The 14,294-nt window shown below is 43.9% G+C and overlaps 1 protein-coding gene across 5 annotated transcripts in view; it reads right to left on the bottom strand.

The window, feature by feature from the left end:
- Positions 1–616: 616 nt before the first annotated feature.
- The window catches only part of OCRL (OCRL inositol polyphosphate-5-phosphatase), a 55,456-nt gene continuing 41,778 nt past the window's right edge, over positions 617–14,294 (bottom strand). For 4 of the 5 annotated variants that reach the window (XM_059910728.1, XM_059910731.1, XM_059910729.1 and 1 more), the window contains 6 exons: positions 8,827–8,850; positions 5,897–6,013; positions 4,889–4,973; positions 4,170–4,297; positions 3,304–3,415; positions 617–3,090 (listed from right to left, as the gene is read on the bottom strand). In XM_059910728.1, the coding sequence (XP_059766711.1) occupies positions 2,966–3,090; positions 3,304–3,415; positions 4,170–4,297; positions 4,889–4,973; positions 5,897–6,013; positions 8,827–8,850 (591 nt within the window). In that variant the 3' untranslated portion in view covers positions 617–2,965. The remainder of the gene's footprint in view (positions 3,091–3,303; positions 3,416–4,169; positions 4,298–4,888; positions 4,974–5,896; positions 6,014–8,826; positions 8,851–14,294) is intronic. The other variant, XM_059910730.1, reaches the window with a different exon arrangement.

The following is a 14,294-nucleotide window of genomic DNA, read 5'->3' as shown; positions in this document are numbered from 1 at the left end:
ATACTAGAGATCGGCGGCGGCAGGGGAATAAGCACCATGCTCCAATTAGGGATCGCCTCTTAAAGTCTCAGAGTTCAGATTAGAGCCAAAAAAGAAAAAGCACAATTAAATTTATGGACTTTGTCACCCCAAGAGGTAATATAAGTTCAAAACTGATTTTTCAAAAGTTGCAAAATGAATTACGTGAAAACAGGCTCTTCGGGAGGCATGTCTATACTACGGGGGCTATGTTGCCAAGGCCAACTGGGTTCTCCCAAAATGTGGACAGCGAAGTTTGTCAGATTCCTGGGGCTGGCGCGATCATGGATCTGACCCAGTGTGACATTTATGGGCATTAAGAATCAACATATTTTCTCCTAACAGTGTTATTTTGTTGCCTGAATCCCCAGGGTCAAAACAAGAATCCTTGGCTGGCCTCTGAAAGCACTGTGACTGCTTTATTAATCTCTGAAAATATGTGGCTTCTTCTCCTCTCCAAGGGCAAATATACTGAGAATTCTTACGGTATTTCCCTGTAAGACAGGAAATGACAGTCCAGGCGTAGCGGTGGGGACTGCAGCAGTCGAGTGGGACCCAGTGACATAAGCCTCCCTCCTCAGTTCTTCCTAAGATCACATTTAGGTTTTTCACACAACATATATTTATTCAGAAAAAAAAATTTGCAATAAATTATAATAAAAAAGATGACATGAAATACAGAATCCCACTAGCAGCTTTGCCTAGTGACCAAGACATTTGGGGGAAATACAACAAACAATTACAGAGTAAGAATCAGGAAACAGTGAAAGGGAGACTAATAGCAACATCACCACGTGGGGTTGAACTGCTTCTTCCCTAAAACGATAGATGCAGAGTCCTCCCCTACCAGCTGGATCTAAACTCCTTACTTCAGAGGCGCTAGGAAATAGTACATGAGAGGTACTTAGGAATTAGAGGGTGGGGCTGGAGTAGGCACAGCAGGGAAGCAGATTTCTTATGTCTGTGCTCTATTTCTTGTCCCCCCTCCCTAGAGATTGTCTAAAACCCTCAACCCTGTGTACATCCCAGGACCAGAGCTGGAAGGAAGGTTGAGGCAGGAAAGCAACTGAGTGCATCTGCCTTCTGGAGAGTGAGCCGGATGCCGCACACAGCCCCACTAACCACATCCCTGACCACCTGAAGGCCCCAGGTGGCAGCAGACTGGAAATGTGTCTAGGACAGGCGTTTCCCTGTCTGTGTGCTACGACCTTGCCCCAGCTTCTACCATCTGCCTCTCCAGCGACCCCTTTCTGGACTAATGGAGATGACAACGCTGTTCTGCTCAGTCTGCCATTAACTAAGCTCAACACCCAGCCCCTGGCCTAACAGATCTGCAGCTATTTGGCAACCAGTAACTTGACTCCTACTTCTGTAATTCCCAATCAGGAGAGGCTTTAGCCAGAATATCACAGGATACATACCTTTTCTTCCCCCACAGGACTCAACGCATAAGAGATGGGGGAATTGGAGAACCACTCATGGCGGTGCTTCCGCGGCTCTCTCCTTTGATGCTCTAGAAGAGTCAATGCCCAAGACCACACACAGAGCCTATACATGAGGCTCCTGGGATTTCATGTGAACATGTGACAGTGAGTCAACTCAGGGTGGTTTTAATGAAAGAAAACCAGGAGGAAGCTAACTGCATCAGGCAGTTTTGCAGTCAGTGGCTGGTGGCTGGTTTGCCAACCAACATAGATTATTTTTTTTTAAAAAGGGCTGCCCCGCAGGAGCTTGAGTAAATGACAAGCTCAGAGGGTTGTCTTGGGCGGGAGAGAAGGTGCTTGGTTCATCCTACTGCACAGTCTCTTTTACACAGCACTGGAGAAGGTGACTGGGAGCTAAGGGCAGCTGGTTGTAGAGCCCAGAGTCAGTCCTGATGAGGGAGCGGGTGCCATCTGCCCCTGGTACTTCAGAAGACCGGAGAGGGGGGTTCTAAGGGTTATCCTCAATGCCCCTGCTGGGGGAAGGAGCAGTTTCCACAGAGAGGCCCACTTGACTTGCAGTCTCCCTTTTTGACTGTGGTACAAGTGTTGCTCTGGAGGTGGATTTCTAAGTGGGGGATGGGCCCCACAGACACCCAGGATTGGTTCTCGTGTAAAATTTGAATAAGAACCAAAATGGATGGTAGGAAGCAGGACCTGTTGAGCATGAATATTCTCACTCTTGAAACACTCAAAGTGCTTCCACTCTGACTGTGATTCTCTCACATCAATGAGATGTCATCTCTAACAGTCCCTAACATTCTGCTACTAAGTGTGGTCTGAGACAAGAGAATATGGTTCCACCCATTGCAGATCCATAATAGGCCGATGTTAGAGAAATGTACAGATGCCATTGTAGTAGAGATGCACAAATGCATGTAACAACTACATGGAGATGGTTATCTCACTTTTGGAGACACCCAAGGAGTCACTAGCCTCACCCAGACTTCTTTTGACATGATAGTATTAGCAGAGTAGAGGGCAAAGGGGTGATAAGGGGAGGGGGTGGGGCCAAAGTGCTTTAGACGAAGGACTACAGACAAGTCTGAGCTACAGCAAGTAGTGCTTGTAGGCCTAGAATGGGAACATCTCAGAGTTTAGGCCTCGGGTGCTAAGGACAATCATGACAGCTGGGCAGGAGGGCAACAAACACATCCCCAGGTAAAGGAGTGTAAATACAGATTTCTTTGCCTTACAAAGAGAGAACACAAAAACACCAAAATATGGTAACTTTGGCTTGGCAATATAAGTCTAAAAGTATCTTGCTGCGTAGGATATGGTAAGGGAGGGATTAGGAAACTTGCTTCCTTTCGCACTAGAAACAGAACTTTTTCATGCCAACAGCCTCAAAATTCTGCAACAGACCCTTCCTGTGGCGTATCTTTTCAAAACATTCTGAAATACTTGGTGCCCAAGATCTTCCGCCTCTAGAATCTTGGAGAGTAGTAAGAGGAAAAGGCTTATTATTAGTCTTCATCACTCCCAAGCAGAAAACTCAGAAGGAACTGGGTAGCACGCTGGCGGTCACTTGGAGTCTGTCTTGCCATAAGGTTGGGTGGAGGCCTTAGGAGGAGACTAGTGAAGAGAGTAGCTAGAGGGCGAGAGAAAGAAAAGGGGAAAACCCTTGGTCAGACACAACCTAAGCGAAGCCTCAGGGATGGGGGCTGGGGGGCCAGGGAATGAGGGCAGTGGGAGGAAGTGACTGGCGCGGGCCTGGACACTAGGGAGGGAATACACGTGTGCACCGTACACGGACCGTCCCGACCAACGCCCCCGTGTGGCTGTTCTTGGGAAGTGCTCTTACCGATCATGTTGGCGCTGACGTTGTTGTACTCAGAGAATTTTAACAGTTCTCGAAGGAATGCCATCAAGTAACGAAAAACATTTCTGTGGCATCCTGGAAGCTGGGAAATCACCTGTTTTTTAAAAAAGGGGGTGGGCAGTGAGGATAACAGGTGGAGGAAGGGAGTAAGAAGAGCTCACAGCTGCCATAAAAGTAGTTTATAATCCAACCCTTACAGGACTCCTCCTTTATTTACTCATGACCAATATAGTACCTGTCAAATGATAACTCCTGAGGCAGAATGCTCATACTGTTTGGCCCCTGTCCACTCAATGAGCAGGTCACGCAGTTATCACACATTCGCATGCACGCCCTACCTCAGGAGCAGATGGGTGTTAGCCTAGTCTTTTCCCATCTCCCTAGGCAGGTGGCTGTGGTTTTCTCTGCAATGCCATTTAGCATGGGTGGCAGCACCTCCCAATACTCACTAGTCTGATTCAGAGGTATTCTCAGCTATTGTGCATCAATATCATTTCAAGATTAAAAACAAACACCAAGAAGACAAAAAGAAAGGCTCACAAGTGTCACCCACCCTTCCTGGTCATGTCATCCAGAATCCCATGTACGATCTGTTTCACTAATCTTACCCCAGAGTAGAGGTATCCACCCTACTCAATAGGTCAACAGGAAAAGGGTGGCAAATATAATAGGAAATAACACAACCTAAAATTTAAGGGTCCCAACTCTCAGTGCTGGTGCCCTGCCATGAACAACAGATCCAGACCCATCCTATCACATAGCTGGCTGCCCAGCTGGTTTGGTAAAACTCAATGATTTCTCTGTGGGGGAACATGCCTCAAACACATTCTCGGAGCAATAAAATTCACCTGTCGGCAGATCCGGGGATCCTGAGCAGAGTCGAGGCATCGCTGATAGAGCTCATAACAGATGACAGGCTCTGGCAGGGCTTCCAGGAAAATGAGCAGCGCCTCAGCCACTGAGTGATTACTGCCAGCTGGATTGACTCCCGTCAAGGGAAAGAGGCTCCAAGGAAAAGGCCACACTTAGACCCGATTTGCTCCCTTCCTCAAGCTCCCTCAGGGATGGTTTCCTTCCTCTTATTCAGAGCGCCCTGATCCTAATTGGGGTTTGATATTTTATTGGTCCAGGTATGCTGCAGCTGAGTTGTTACAGAATTGATCAAAGACTCTTGGGAGGTTTGGCCCAACTTGAAGGTCAAGGGAATGTGGCCTGCAGAATGACAGTTCACACTAGAAACTAGTCACCAACGTTTCCCATCCTCCTCCCTGTCCTGGTGACAGGAGTGATCATTGGCTTAAAGCAGAACAGCACCATGGCTGTGGGCCCTATGTCCCATGCCAATTAAAAGTCGTCATTATCTAACCCTTGATTCCTTTTAGTAAGAGTCTGATAAGGAGAGAGGTCGAAAGTTTCTGAGAGGAATTAACTGTATAGTCAATGATTACCTTATAATAAAAGAGAGCTACAAAGAAAATAAAGATGGAAAAAAAAATCAAATGTAGGTGGGAAGAAGAGTTTGGGCAAGTACACATCCAGCTTCCTAAGCCTTTGTCGAAAAGGATACGGATTGTCTTGGGAATGCTGGTATCCAGACAATCAATGATCTGCTGTAACTCCTCCTGCATTCCAGGGGTTTGGAACAGGTCCTCCTACCAAAGAGGTCACAATGAATGGAACATGGCAAAATGATCAGCACTAAGGTTCTGACGATCACCCAGGGCTCAGGAGAGCAGCAGGAAGCAAAGGGCAGGGTGAGGTGCATATTCGTGATTAGGAACACGAATATGTTCCTAATACATAAAAGGTGTGACAATGGCCCCTTTTCCCTTTATCATCTCTATAATCTGTCTGAAATTTTATTTCAAACTAGAAAATTATCTTCAAAGGTTTCAGCCTGCACCTGATATGGGACTAGAGGACTCCATGGGGAGACCAGGTGCTCCCGCTTCTAGCCTCCTGACAAGTAGAAGGCAGAGTCCAAACATGGAACCACATTCGAATACCGATACACAGAATGCTAGGGCAGGAGTAAAAGGGCATGTCCATACCAAACCTTGCCTTCAAGTTCTTCACTTTTCCGTAGGTAAGACAACATTATCTTTCAATTTAGTCCCAAGAAAGTTTTCTTTTTTGGAAGAATGGGTTAGGGGTGGCAGGTATTTTAGATAGGATTGAAAAGTGAGGACCAAATTAAAGAAATGGGCTTGAAGTTTGCTTTGGACTTTGAAATCTGCAATGCCTCCATGACAGCTAAAGCAGGCGTTACAGATTCAGGTGCTCAGCAGTCCAGGGGAAAGCATGTGTAGCCAGGAGACAGGGGAGGAGTTCGGCCCTGCTCCGCCATTACTCTTATGCCGTGGTCTTAGGTAAATCACCTAGCTTGCATGCTTCAGCTCTCACATCTGTAAACTGGGATACTTCCATCTGCCCAGGCAATCTGATATGACAGTGCTGCTCTGCGGAGGTGGCTTGGGAAAGTTAAAAGCACTGTATATACTGACGTGAGGTATTATCATTTCCCACTGGACTCACACACCTTCCAAAGTTGCAGGGCAGGCCCACTCTCACTCACCTGGTGACAGGCGTGTCTGAATAAGTGATCTACCAGGAGCCAGATCTCCTTGGGGACCTTAAGAGGTTTCTCACTGGCACCTTCATCCAAGGGAACCATCTGCAGCAGGGATTTCTCCTAATAGATAAAAAGGGGTGAGAATCCAAAGGGTCTCAATGAAACCTTCTGTGTGTAACAATCTCCCTCAAATTCTGCTTATGTGGGTATAATCTCATCTTCACCTCTTAAGACTTTTCATATTTTCTCACTGGGACACTCCTGGTCAGAAGGCATTCGATACGGATTCCCACAGTTAAATGATCTCCTTTTCTAGATGTTTCACTTAACCGTTAAGCATTCCACTTGGGTTTATTATGTTTATCACATGGATGCATTGTGTGCTGTAAATCCTTTCAAGGGTGACACTGAGAACCAGCAATACAGTCACGGTAGAGCCCACACACCACCGGAGACTCATGGACCATTAAATTACAATTGTCAACAGAGCACTTTGAGAGAGAGCAGCATCTACTTAGGTTTTTGTTGACTTTTTTTTGTTGTTGACTTTTAACTTATTCTTCTTTCAGGTCTTACCACAAATATCAGAGCTTGCATTGTTGATTTAAATGAGGTTCTCTGGTCCTCAGGAATGAAAGACAATTCACATTAGACCTACATACATGAATATTTCAGGCTTGATAGAAGGTCTAATCTTAAGGCACTAAAACTCAAAGTCTTAAGATCCAAAAATAGTAAACTGAATACAGCATACCAAGAGCCAGAAATACCACGAAAAGTCTAGGCTCTGAGTCCAGAAGTTATTCTTTATAGTAATAGCTCAGCAAAGATTTCTTGGGGCTTTGACTCCTTTCACCTAACTTTCTACTCTATGTTAGATTCTCCTGAAAGAATCTCAGAGGAAAACCCAGAAGTGACATAAATTAGATCACTAACTAAATCTGAACTTGAAAATGGGGAATAAATTCAATTATCTTATGTTTATATAGTCGAATATAAATTATACCAAAAAGATATCTGAAATAGTTTAAAAGGCATCTGAAGGCAGCCTTCATAAAAAATCTAGTGGAGAAAATGGTGACGAATTTTTGGCATCTTCCCTCTCCTACACCTCCGGCTTAAGGTCATATATGATATATGTTCAAATTTAGGAAATGCTGTAAATTCGATCCACAACCCTTATTTAGCCGTGTCACTTTAAGAGAAAGAAGAGAAGCATTTCATTACTTCCAGATAGTGTGTACGCTAGAACAGAGCAGAGGGTTCTTGACGTTCTGTTCTTCAGTACGCACTGGTGACCTTTTAAAGCCACTGTGCGCCTTTCTAAGGGAATAAGGAAGAGAAGGCAGCATGACAGTTGGTTATCATTTAAAATCTATCTTCTTCACATTCGTTTTGCTTCCTTTCTTTCTTTCCCTGGGAATCTATCACTTGATATTCACGTTTCCTATAGTTGCCAGACCTTCTATCAGTGGCTCACCCACTAACTTCTTTCCAGTTGCAAGTATTAAATCCAGGCATCCAGATGGTATCTGAGCCAAAACACTGTCCATAATGCACTCTGCTCACTTTCTGGACCAAGTGCAACACAGGTACAGATTCCTTAGCAGACACCTTCAAGCTTACCATATATAAATTATTCAGCACTGATTCATGTACTTTTTAAAAATCTGACATCCAATTAGCACTTTTCCTGTACTAAGGCATTAAGGCAACACAAGGCACTGTTCAAGATGAAAAGACACATGGCCTGCTATTAACAGGGAAGGGCTGGGAAGCAGAGCCGTCTCAATCCTCAGTGGTTTCAAAAGGTTAATAATATGCCAGTAGGTTATATACACCATCCACTATCCATTTTCAAATTCATGTGTGATAATATGAAATGTCATACTTGTATCTCTGAAGTCTAGAGAAAGATTATGCACAAGAAACAATACTTTTTAAAAAGTCCACAAATTATCCTGAACTCTAATTTTCAAAGGGAAACCAGGCATGCTTTGTCTTCTTCTTTCAATGGGACACATTTAGTGCCTGATAAGCTCACACTCTGTAACGTTAGCGCTATTAACTGAAGCACAAAAACAGTACACCATCTCCACCAACAAACTGCATTAAACTCCACCAAGTGGGGAGGTCACGTTAGATACTGTGTGAAAGTGCTTTAAGAATGTTTTCAAGCCCATGTTTCTCTACCGGATGGCCCTGTGCGGAGCCAGGCAGCCTCCAGCCTGAAGATGGAGAGGTGGCAAAGCACCGCAGAAGGAGCGTTCGCTCGGTTCCTTCACTGGGTATTCAGAAGACCCGGGTTCTAGTCCCCTCTGCCTCATGCCCCTGATGTCAGGAGCAGTATAACTTCAGCGAGGTTTTGAACCTTCTTGGGCCTTGGTTGTCTATTAGAATGGAGAAGACACCTTACCCTGTCTGAAGGCAGGGAGCTCTACCAGATGATCCCTTATGATCTCATTCAGCTCTAGGATTCTAGTCTATGATCTATTTCTTGATCGTACCTGTGTATTCTTTCAGTAATTAATCACTATTATCACTTCCCCCAAATTACTCTTAATGCAACAGAAATTCACTTCTGCTTTTACTATCATCGGAAATGGAAAATGGCAAACGGTACCCTCCTCCATCTCACAAGCTTTCACATACATCAAGACAGCTCTTTACTTACTTCTTATTTCAAAAATACAAATCTGGAACCCTGAGTCCTATTGCTTTTATGTACTGGGTCTCAATGACTTGACTGGTGCAGTAAAATAAATATCTTTCCTGTACTTCAGACACACTTAAAGACAGCTGGCAGGACTTTGGGGGATTCTCATGGAGTCAGAGGTGTCTGATGTGGGAAAGCCTCGGGATAAATTCCAGGGACCATGGCTAAATGTTAATCAAGCACAGGGAAACACAGAACCGCCAATGGATTGCATTACCTTTTCTAGGAAGCTGTCTTCTTCCTGAGAGCAAAGCAGGAAAAGAAAGTCATTGACAGATAGAAAATGATTAGAATTAATTAACAGAATTAGAAACAGATCAGTATTATTAGAACGCACTACCTCACTAGATACATATATTTTAAACAGCTTTAAATTCTTCAAATAAATCATGATTGTTGAAAATGGAACATATTCTCATATGCAAAGTTCTCTATCATGCATATTCAAATTTTGTGCAGCATATTGAGACTATCACTCAAGAAACATACATGTCCAGTCCTAGACTTTTGTGTCCTTTGGCAGCTGCCAGCTGAGCCAGCCAAACACCCACTGATATTTCCTTTTCCCGTGCTGCCTGGAGGCAGGCCCTACCGCTGTGCTGTGTGGCACCTCGCTCACCCTGACACCACTTCAGTGGAAGAATTTGGTTGTGAGCCCGACAGCGGTCATTCAGGAGATGGTAAGCTTCTCTCCTCTCCACTGCCATACCTCTCACCCTAGCTAGCCTCCCAAGCAGTATCTCACACTCCTTTCCATCGCCCGGTACCCTCTCCCCTCCTCAAGGGCCCCTAGAGTCCTCAAATATGGAAGTCCCTCTGAAATGCAAATTCATTTCATTTCAGACCTTTGTGGACCATAAGATCCATCATTATCCCCTACTGTGTTTTCCTATAGAGTATAAGAGAAAAAAGAGAAGCAGGGGAGAGGGAAGAAGGTACCTTTTTAATCGCCTCTGTCTTTTGTGCTATTATTACAATGTAACAATGACAACAGTGACAGTAACTACTGCCACCACTTAGGGGGCATCTGCCATGGAGCAGTAACTGCAATGTCATTTAGTCTGCACATATGCACAAAGTAGATATTATTCCCGTTTTACAGATGAGGAAACTGAGGCTCTGGGAGATTAAATCATTTGCCCACAGTCACACTATTATGTATTAAGTGGCAGAATCAGGATTAGAACTCAGGTCTGACTGACTCCCCAGTCATTACCACTATGCTCCCTTAGATAACTCAAAACGGATAAACTGACTGCTTCTTAGACAGAGAGGCAGGGGAAAGCTTGGAGAATGTATTCTACTCCCAGCAGGCTAAAGACAGTTATAAAGCAGCAGGGTTAGTGGAAAGAGTACAGGCATGGGTGTCAGACGGTCCTGGGTACAAATCTTCATGCTACCTCTTATTATTTCATACAGACTGCAGGCAAGTTAGTAAACTTCATAGAGCCTCAGTTTCTTCATCTCTAAAACAGGGATAATAACATTTACCTCACAGGGACAGGGAAGCAGTCTAAAACACAGGGGGTGTGGGGCAGTGGTGGCGCAGTATGCCAGCAGCAGGCCTGGTCTCTCAAAGCTCCCTGCACCTCCCCAGCAACTCCCAATCCCGCCATGGGCCGCCAAGAACTTGGATATAAATCCCACGTCTCGGTCTGAGAGTAAAAGGAAAAATCCTGATCTTACCGTCACAGATGTGCAGGAGGTTGGTGGTGGGGAAATATGTGTTCCCTGATACTCCAAGTAGTAACGCTGAATGCATTTGTCCCAAATGACTGTTATATATGCTGGGTAGGGTTTTTAGTATTATTAGGTACATTATGAATTAAACATGCTTTTGTAGGTTTACCTAGACTTTTAAATACCATATATAGAATGAAATAAAAATAATCAGAGTAACAGTGCTTTAAAAAGTATACAATATTCATAGTATTGTAATTATAACACTTTTTAATGTGGAAGTTAATTCTGAGTGCCAAACACCTAATTTAACTAAATTTTGGAGCACAACCTTTTTTAAAATTTAGAACTACTTATTAACAAATAGAGAATCTGCTTGTCTGACAGACTTCTCTATTTTCCCTCCTATGAATATGTGCCACATGATATGATGAGTAAAACCAGGCAGAGTTTTTATATACTAACCTGTCAAACCAAGCCCTCCAAAAGGTTTTCTTCAGGCATTGACTATCTACCAGTGCAAGGCATTGAGCTAAATGTCTTTGAGGGGTAGGGGGGGTATGAAAAGTGAGGCTACAGAGAGGGGAAAGACACGGTCCCTGACTCGGGTTTACAATTGAATTGGGGTAAGGATTCCCAGAATTTATGGCCTGGCACTACTGTAATTCACCAATATGAGTTCTCAATAAATGGTTAAAACAAACAAACAAACAAACAAACAGGGGTTCAAAGGAAAGAGAGATGGCTTTCAACTGGGGCTGTCAGGGGACTTTTTCACAATGGTGATGCAACCTAACTAGCCCTTGAAAGATTCACAGGATTTTAAAGCGCAGAAATGGGGTGGGGACATTACAAGTGGGAGGGGACAGAAATAAACAAAGGTGCAGAGAAGGTAGATCACAAGGTGAGATTAGGGAAGAGTTAGTCATCTGGTTCATGGGGAGCAGGAGGGAATAATGAGAAAAATAGTAGGAAATAAATCTAAAAAGGTGTGTTGAAGTCAGACTTTGCTGGACCTTGAATGACAGGTAAAGCAATTTGGATTGTATTCAGCAGGCATGGGGGAGCCACATGTCTAACTTTAAGCAAGGAAGTGATAGGCCCCAAAGCTGTATTACAGAAAGATCAGTCCGACAGCCCTGAAGAGGGAAAATAGAAGGCTAGGGAAATAGAGGTGAAGGGAATCGTTAAAAGGCTATCGAGGTAGGTCAAGCAGGAGAGAGCAAGCACCTCAACTAATAATGGGAACATAATATCTTTTAAAAAATGAATGGGGCTTCCCTGGTGGCGCAGTGGTTAAGAATTTGCCTGCCAATGCAGGGGACACGGGTTCGAGCCCTGGTCCGGGAAGATCCCACATGCCGTGGAGCAACTAAGCCCTCAACTAAGTTGTGCGCCACAACTACTGAGCCTGCACTCTAGAGCCTGCGAGCCACAACTACTGAGCCTGTGTGCCACAACTACTGGAGCCTGCGTGCTTAGGGCCTATGCTCCGCAGCAAGAGAAGCCACCGCAATGAGAAGCTCGCGCACTGCAATGAAGAGCAGCCCCCTGCTCGCCGCAACTAGAGAAAAGCCCGTGTGCAGCAACGAAGACCCAACGCAGCCAAAAATAAAATACAATTAAAAATAATACAATAAAGAATTATTTAAAGAAATGAATGGATACAAGAGAAAACTCTGAAATCAAAAGGACTTTGATACTGGTTGGAGGGGCAGCAGATTTACACTGAGAGTTTACTTCTCTGGTTTCAGGCATAAAGTAGGCGTAAATTATATTTATTTCAAGTCTAGGTTCAACTCTGAAAATAGAAACACCACTTAGCTCCCACTAATAAAGAGCATTCTCTTAAGGTAGTCCTAAGGTTGCTGCTAATCACTTAGTTCAACTGACTTGCCCACTCTCTGCAAAAGGCTACGTGTTGATCACATTAAAAGGGAAAAGCGTTCAGGAGTCCCCAGTGGGGCAACACTGGCATACTACAAATGCACTGCAAATCATTCTTCATCCCAGCATTCACCCTTAGAGGAATTTTCCCAGTAGTAAATGCAGCTAAAATCATGTAAAAAGAGTCATTTAGAGGCAGATTCAAATTTAAAAATAAAAAGCAGAAAACTGAATGGATACTGAAGTTCTAGAAAGGATTCGTTCATGTGAAATATAAAAAGAAACACAAACCATACACTTAACAGGATAAGAAATGGGTCGTTAGATCAGTAAGACAAAGTAAACACCTACTTGGAGAGATCACTGGGGACAATTAATCACCAAGTTGTTATTCATGTTATTTCAAATTTTTGATATTGTTCTCCTAATAGACATGTCCCCACGCAAATACAGCTGGTTCCCCCATCCCTCAACTTTTTTCACCTCTGTATTTACAAGCCAAACCTTTAACTGGTGGGTTCAAGCCTGGCCTCCTCTCTACTAGTCCAGTCTACATGCAAACCAGAATGTTCCTCCAAATGTGTCCATTTACAGCCACATACAACTCATTAAAGACTTCCGGTGGATCTAGATGCCCTCTGGCTCCAGTATAAACTCATCTGCTGACTTCAAGATTCTCTATCCCCTGGGACTTCCCTGGTGGCCCAGTGGGTAAGACTCCACACTCCCAACGCAGGGGGCCTGGGTTCGATCCCTGGACAGGGAATTAGGTCCCGCCTGCATGCCACAACTAAGAAGCCCACATGCTGCAAGTGAAGATCCCACATGCCACAACTAAGACCCGGTGCAGCCAAAATAAATAAATAAATAATAAATACTAAAAAAAAGAGCAAAAGTGTTAATTTAAAAAGAAAAAAAGGGACTTCCCTGGTGGCGCAGTGGTTAAGAATCCACCTGCCAACGCAGGGGACACGGGTTCGATCCCTGGTCCGGGAAGATCCCATATGCCATGAAGCAACTAAGCCCATGTGCCACAACTACAGAGCTTGCACTCTAAAGCTCGCGAGCCACAACTACTGAGCCTGCGCGCCACAACTACTGAAGCCTGTACACCCTACAGCCCGCGCACAGCAACTACTGAGTCCATGCACCACAACTACCGAAGCCCACACGCCTAGAGCCCGTGCTCCACAAGAGAAGCCACTGCAGTGAGAAGCCCGTGCACCGCAACGAAGAGTAGCCCCTGCTCACCACAACTAGAGAAAGCCCGCGTGCAGCAACGAAGACCCAATGCAGCCAAAAATAAAATATAATAAAATAAGTTTAAAAAATAACATAAAACAGAGTAATAACATATTTAAATATTTTAAAAAACCTCTCTATCCACTGCTCCCACCCTACTTAACCAGCTTCACACACCAAAACAGGCTGAATCTGAGACTGATTTTCACAGAGATTAGCTGGTCAATCAATAAGCTTTTATAGCATATAAGGGCTTGAGTAAACAGCACAGGAAAGGAATCTATTGTTGATACAAATTACAAGCTCCACAACTCTCATTCTAAGTGACTTTCCAAAATATTGACTAACTAAACACACTGGACATGAGCCAATAAAGGTAGTTAATGTTTAGATTATCTGTAACCAAACTCCCTACTAACCTCGATTTAGAATTTAGCCATATTGTGCACACAAGTAAACTTTCTTAAATTATAAGAACCCACATAAACTCCATAATATTTTGCATCCAATGTATAATGAATAAATATTGACGATTATATGCTACTTAATATGCTAATTAATAAACCAGAAAAATCTATCTTAATTCTGGAAAAGAATAAGGATAATTACAAACAGATTCTCCTCTGTTTGCCACCTGTGCTAATCCCAACAGTTCTAGTAGCGGCAAAGTCACTATCAGGCAGAATGAAAAGGACTTTCGCCAGTTACCTTATTCTGCATTTGGGGGGAAGAGCATGTGGCACAAGAATCTTTGTGAAAACAGTACAGGGAGAGTCAACACAGGCACTGAACTCATTTCTGGTTTCACTCAAATTTTAGAGTAAATAATACAAAAAAGGACAACAGGTATCATTATTAATAGCCTTGTCTCATGGG

This window comes from Balaenoptera ricei, chromosome X (assembly GCF_028023285.1).
Source record: "Balaenoptera ricei isolate mBalRic1 chromosome X, mBalRic1.hap2, whole genome shotgun sequence".
Classification (NCBI taxonomy): domain Eukaryota; kingdom Metazoa; phylum Chordata; class Mammalia; order Artiodactyla; family Balaenopteridae; genus Balaenoptera; species Balaenoptera ricei.
Note: the sequence above shows the minus strand (reverse complement) of the source record. Positions and strands in the feature narration are given on the sequence as shown.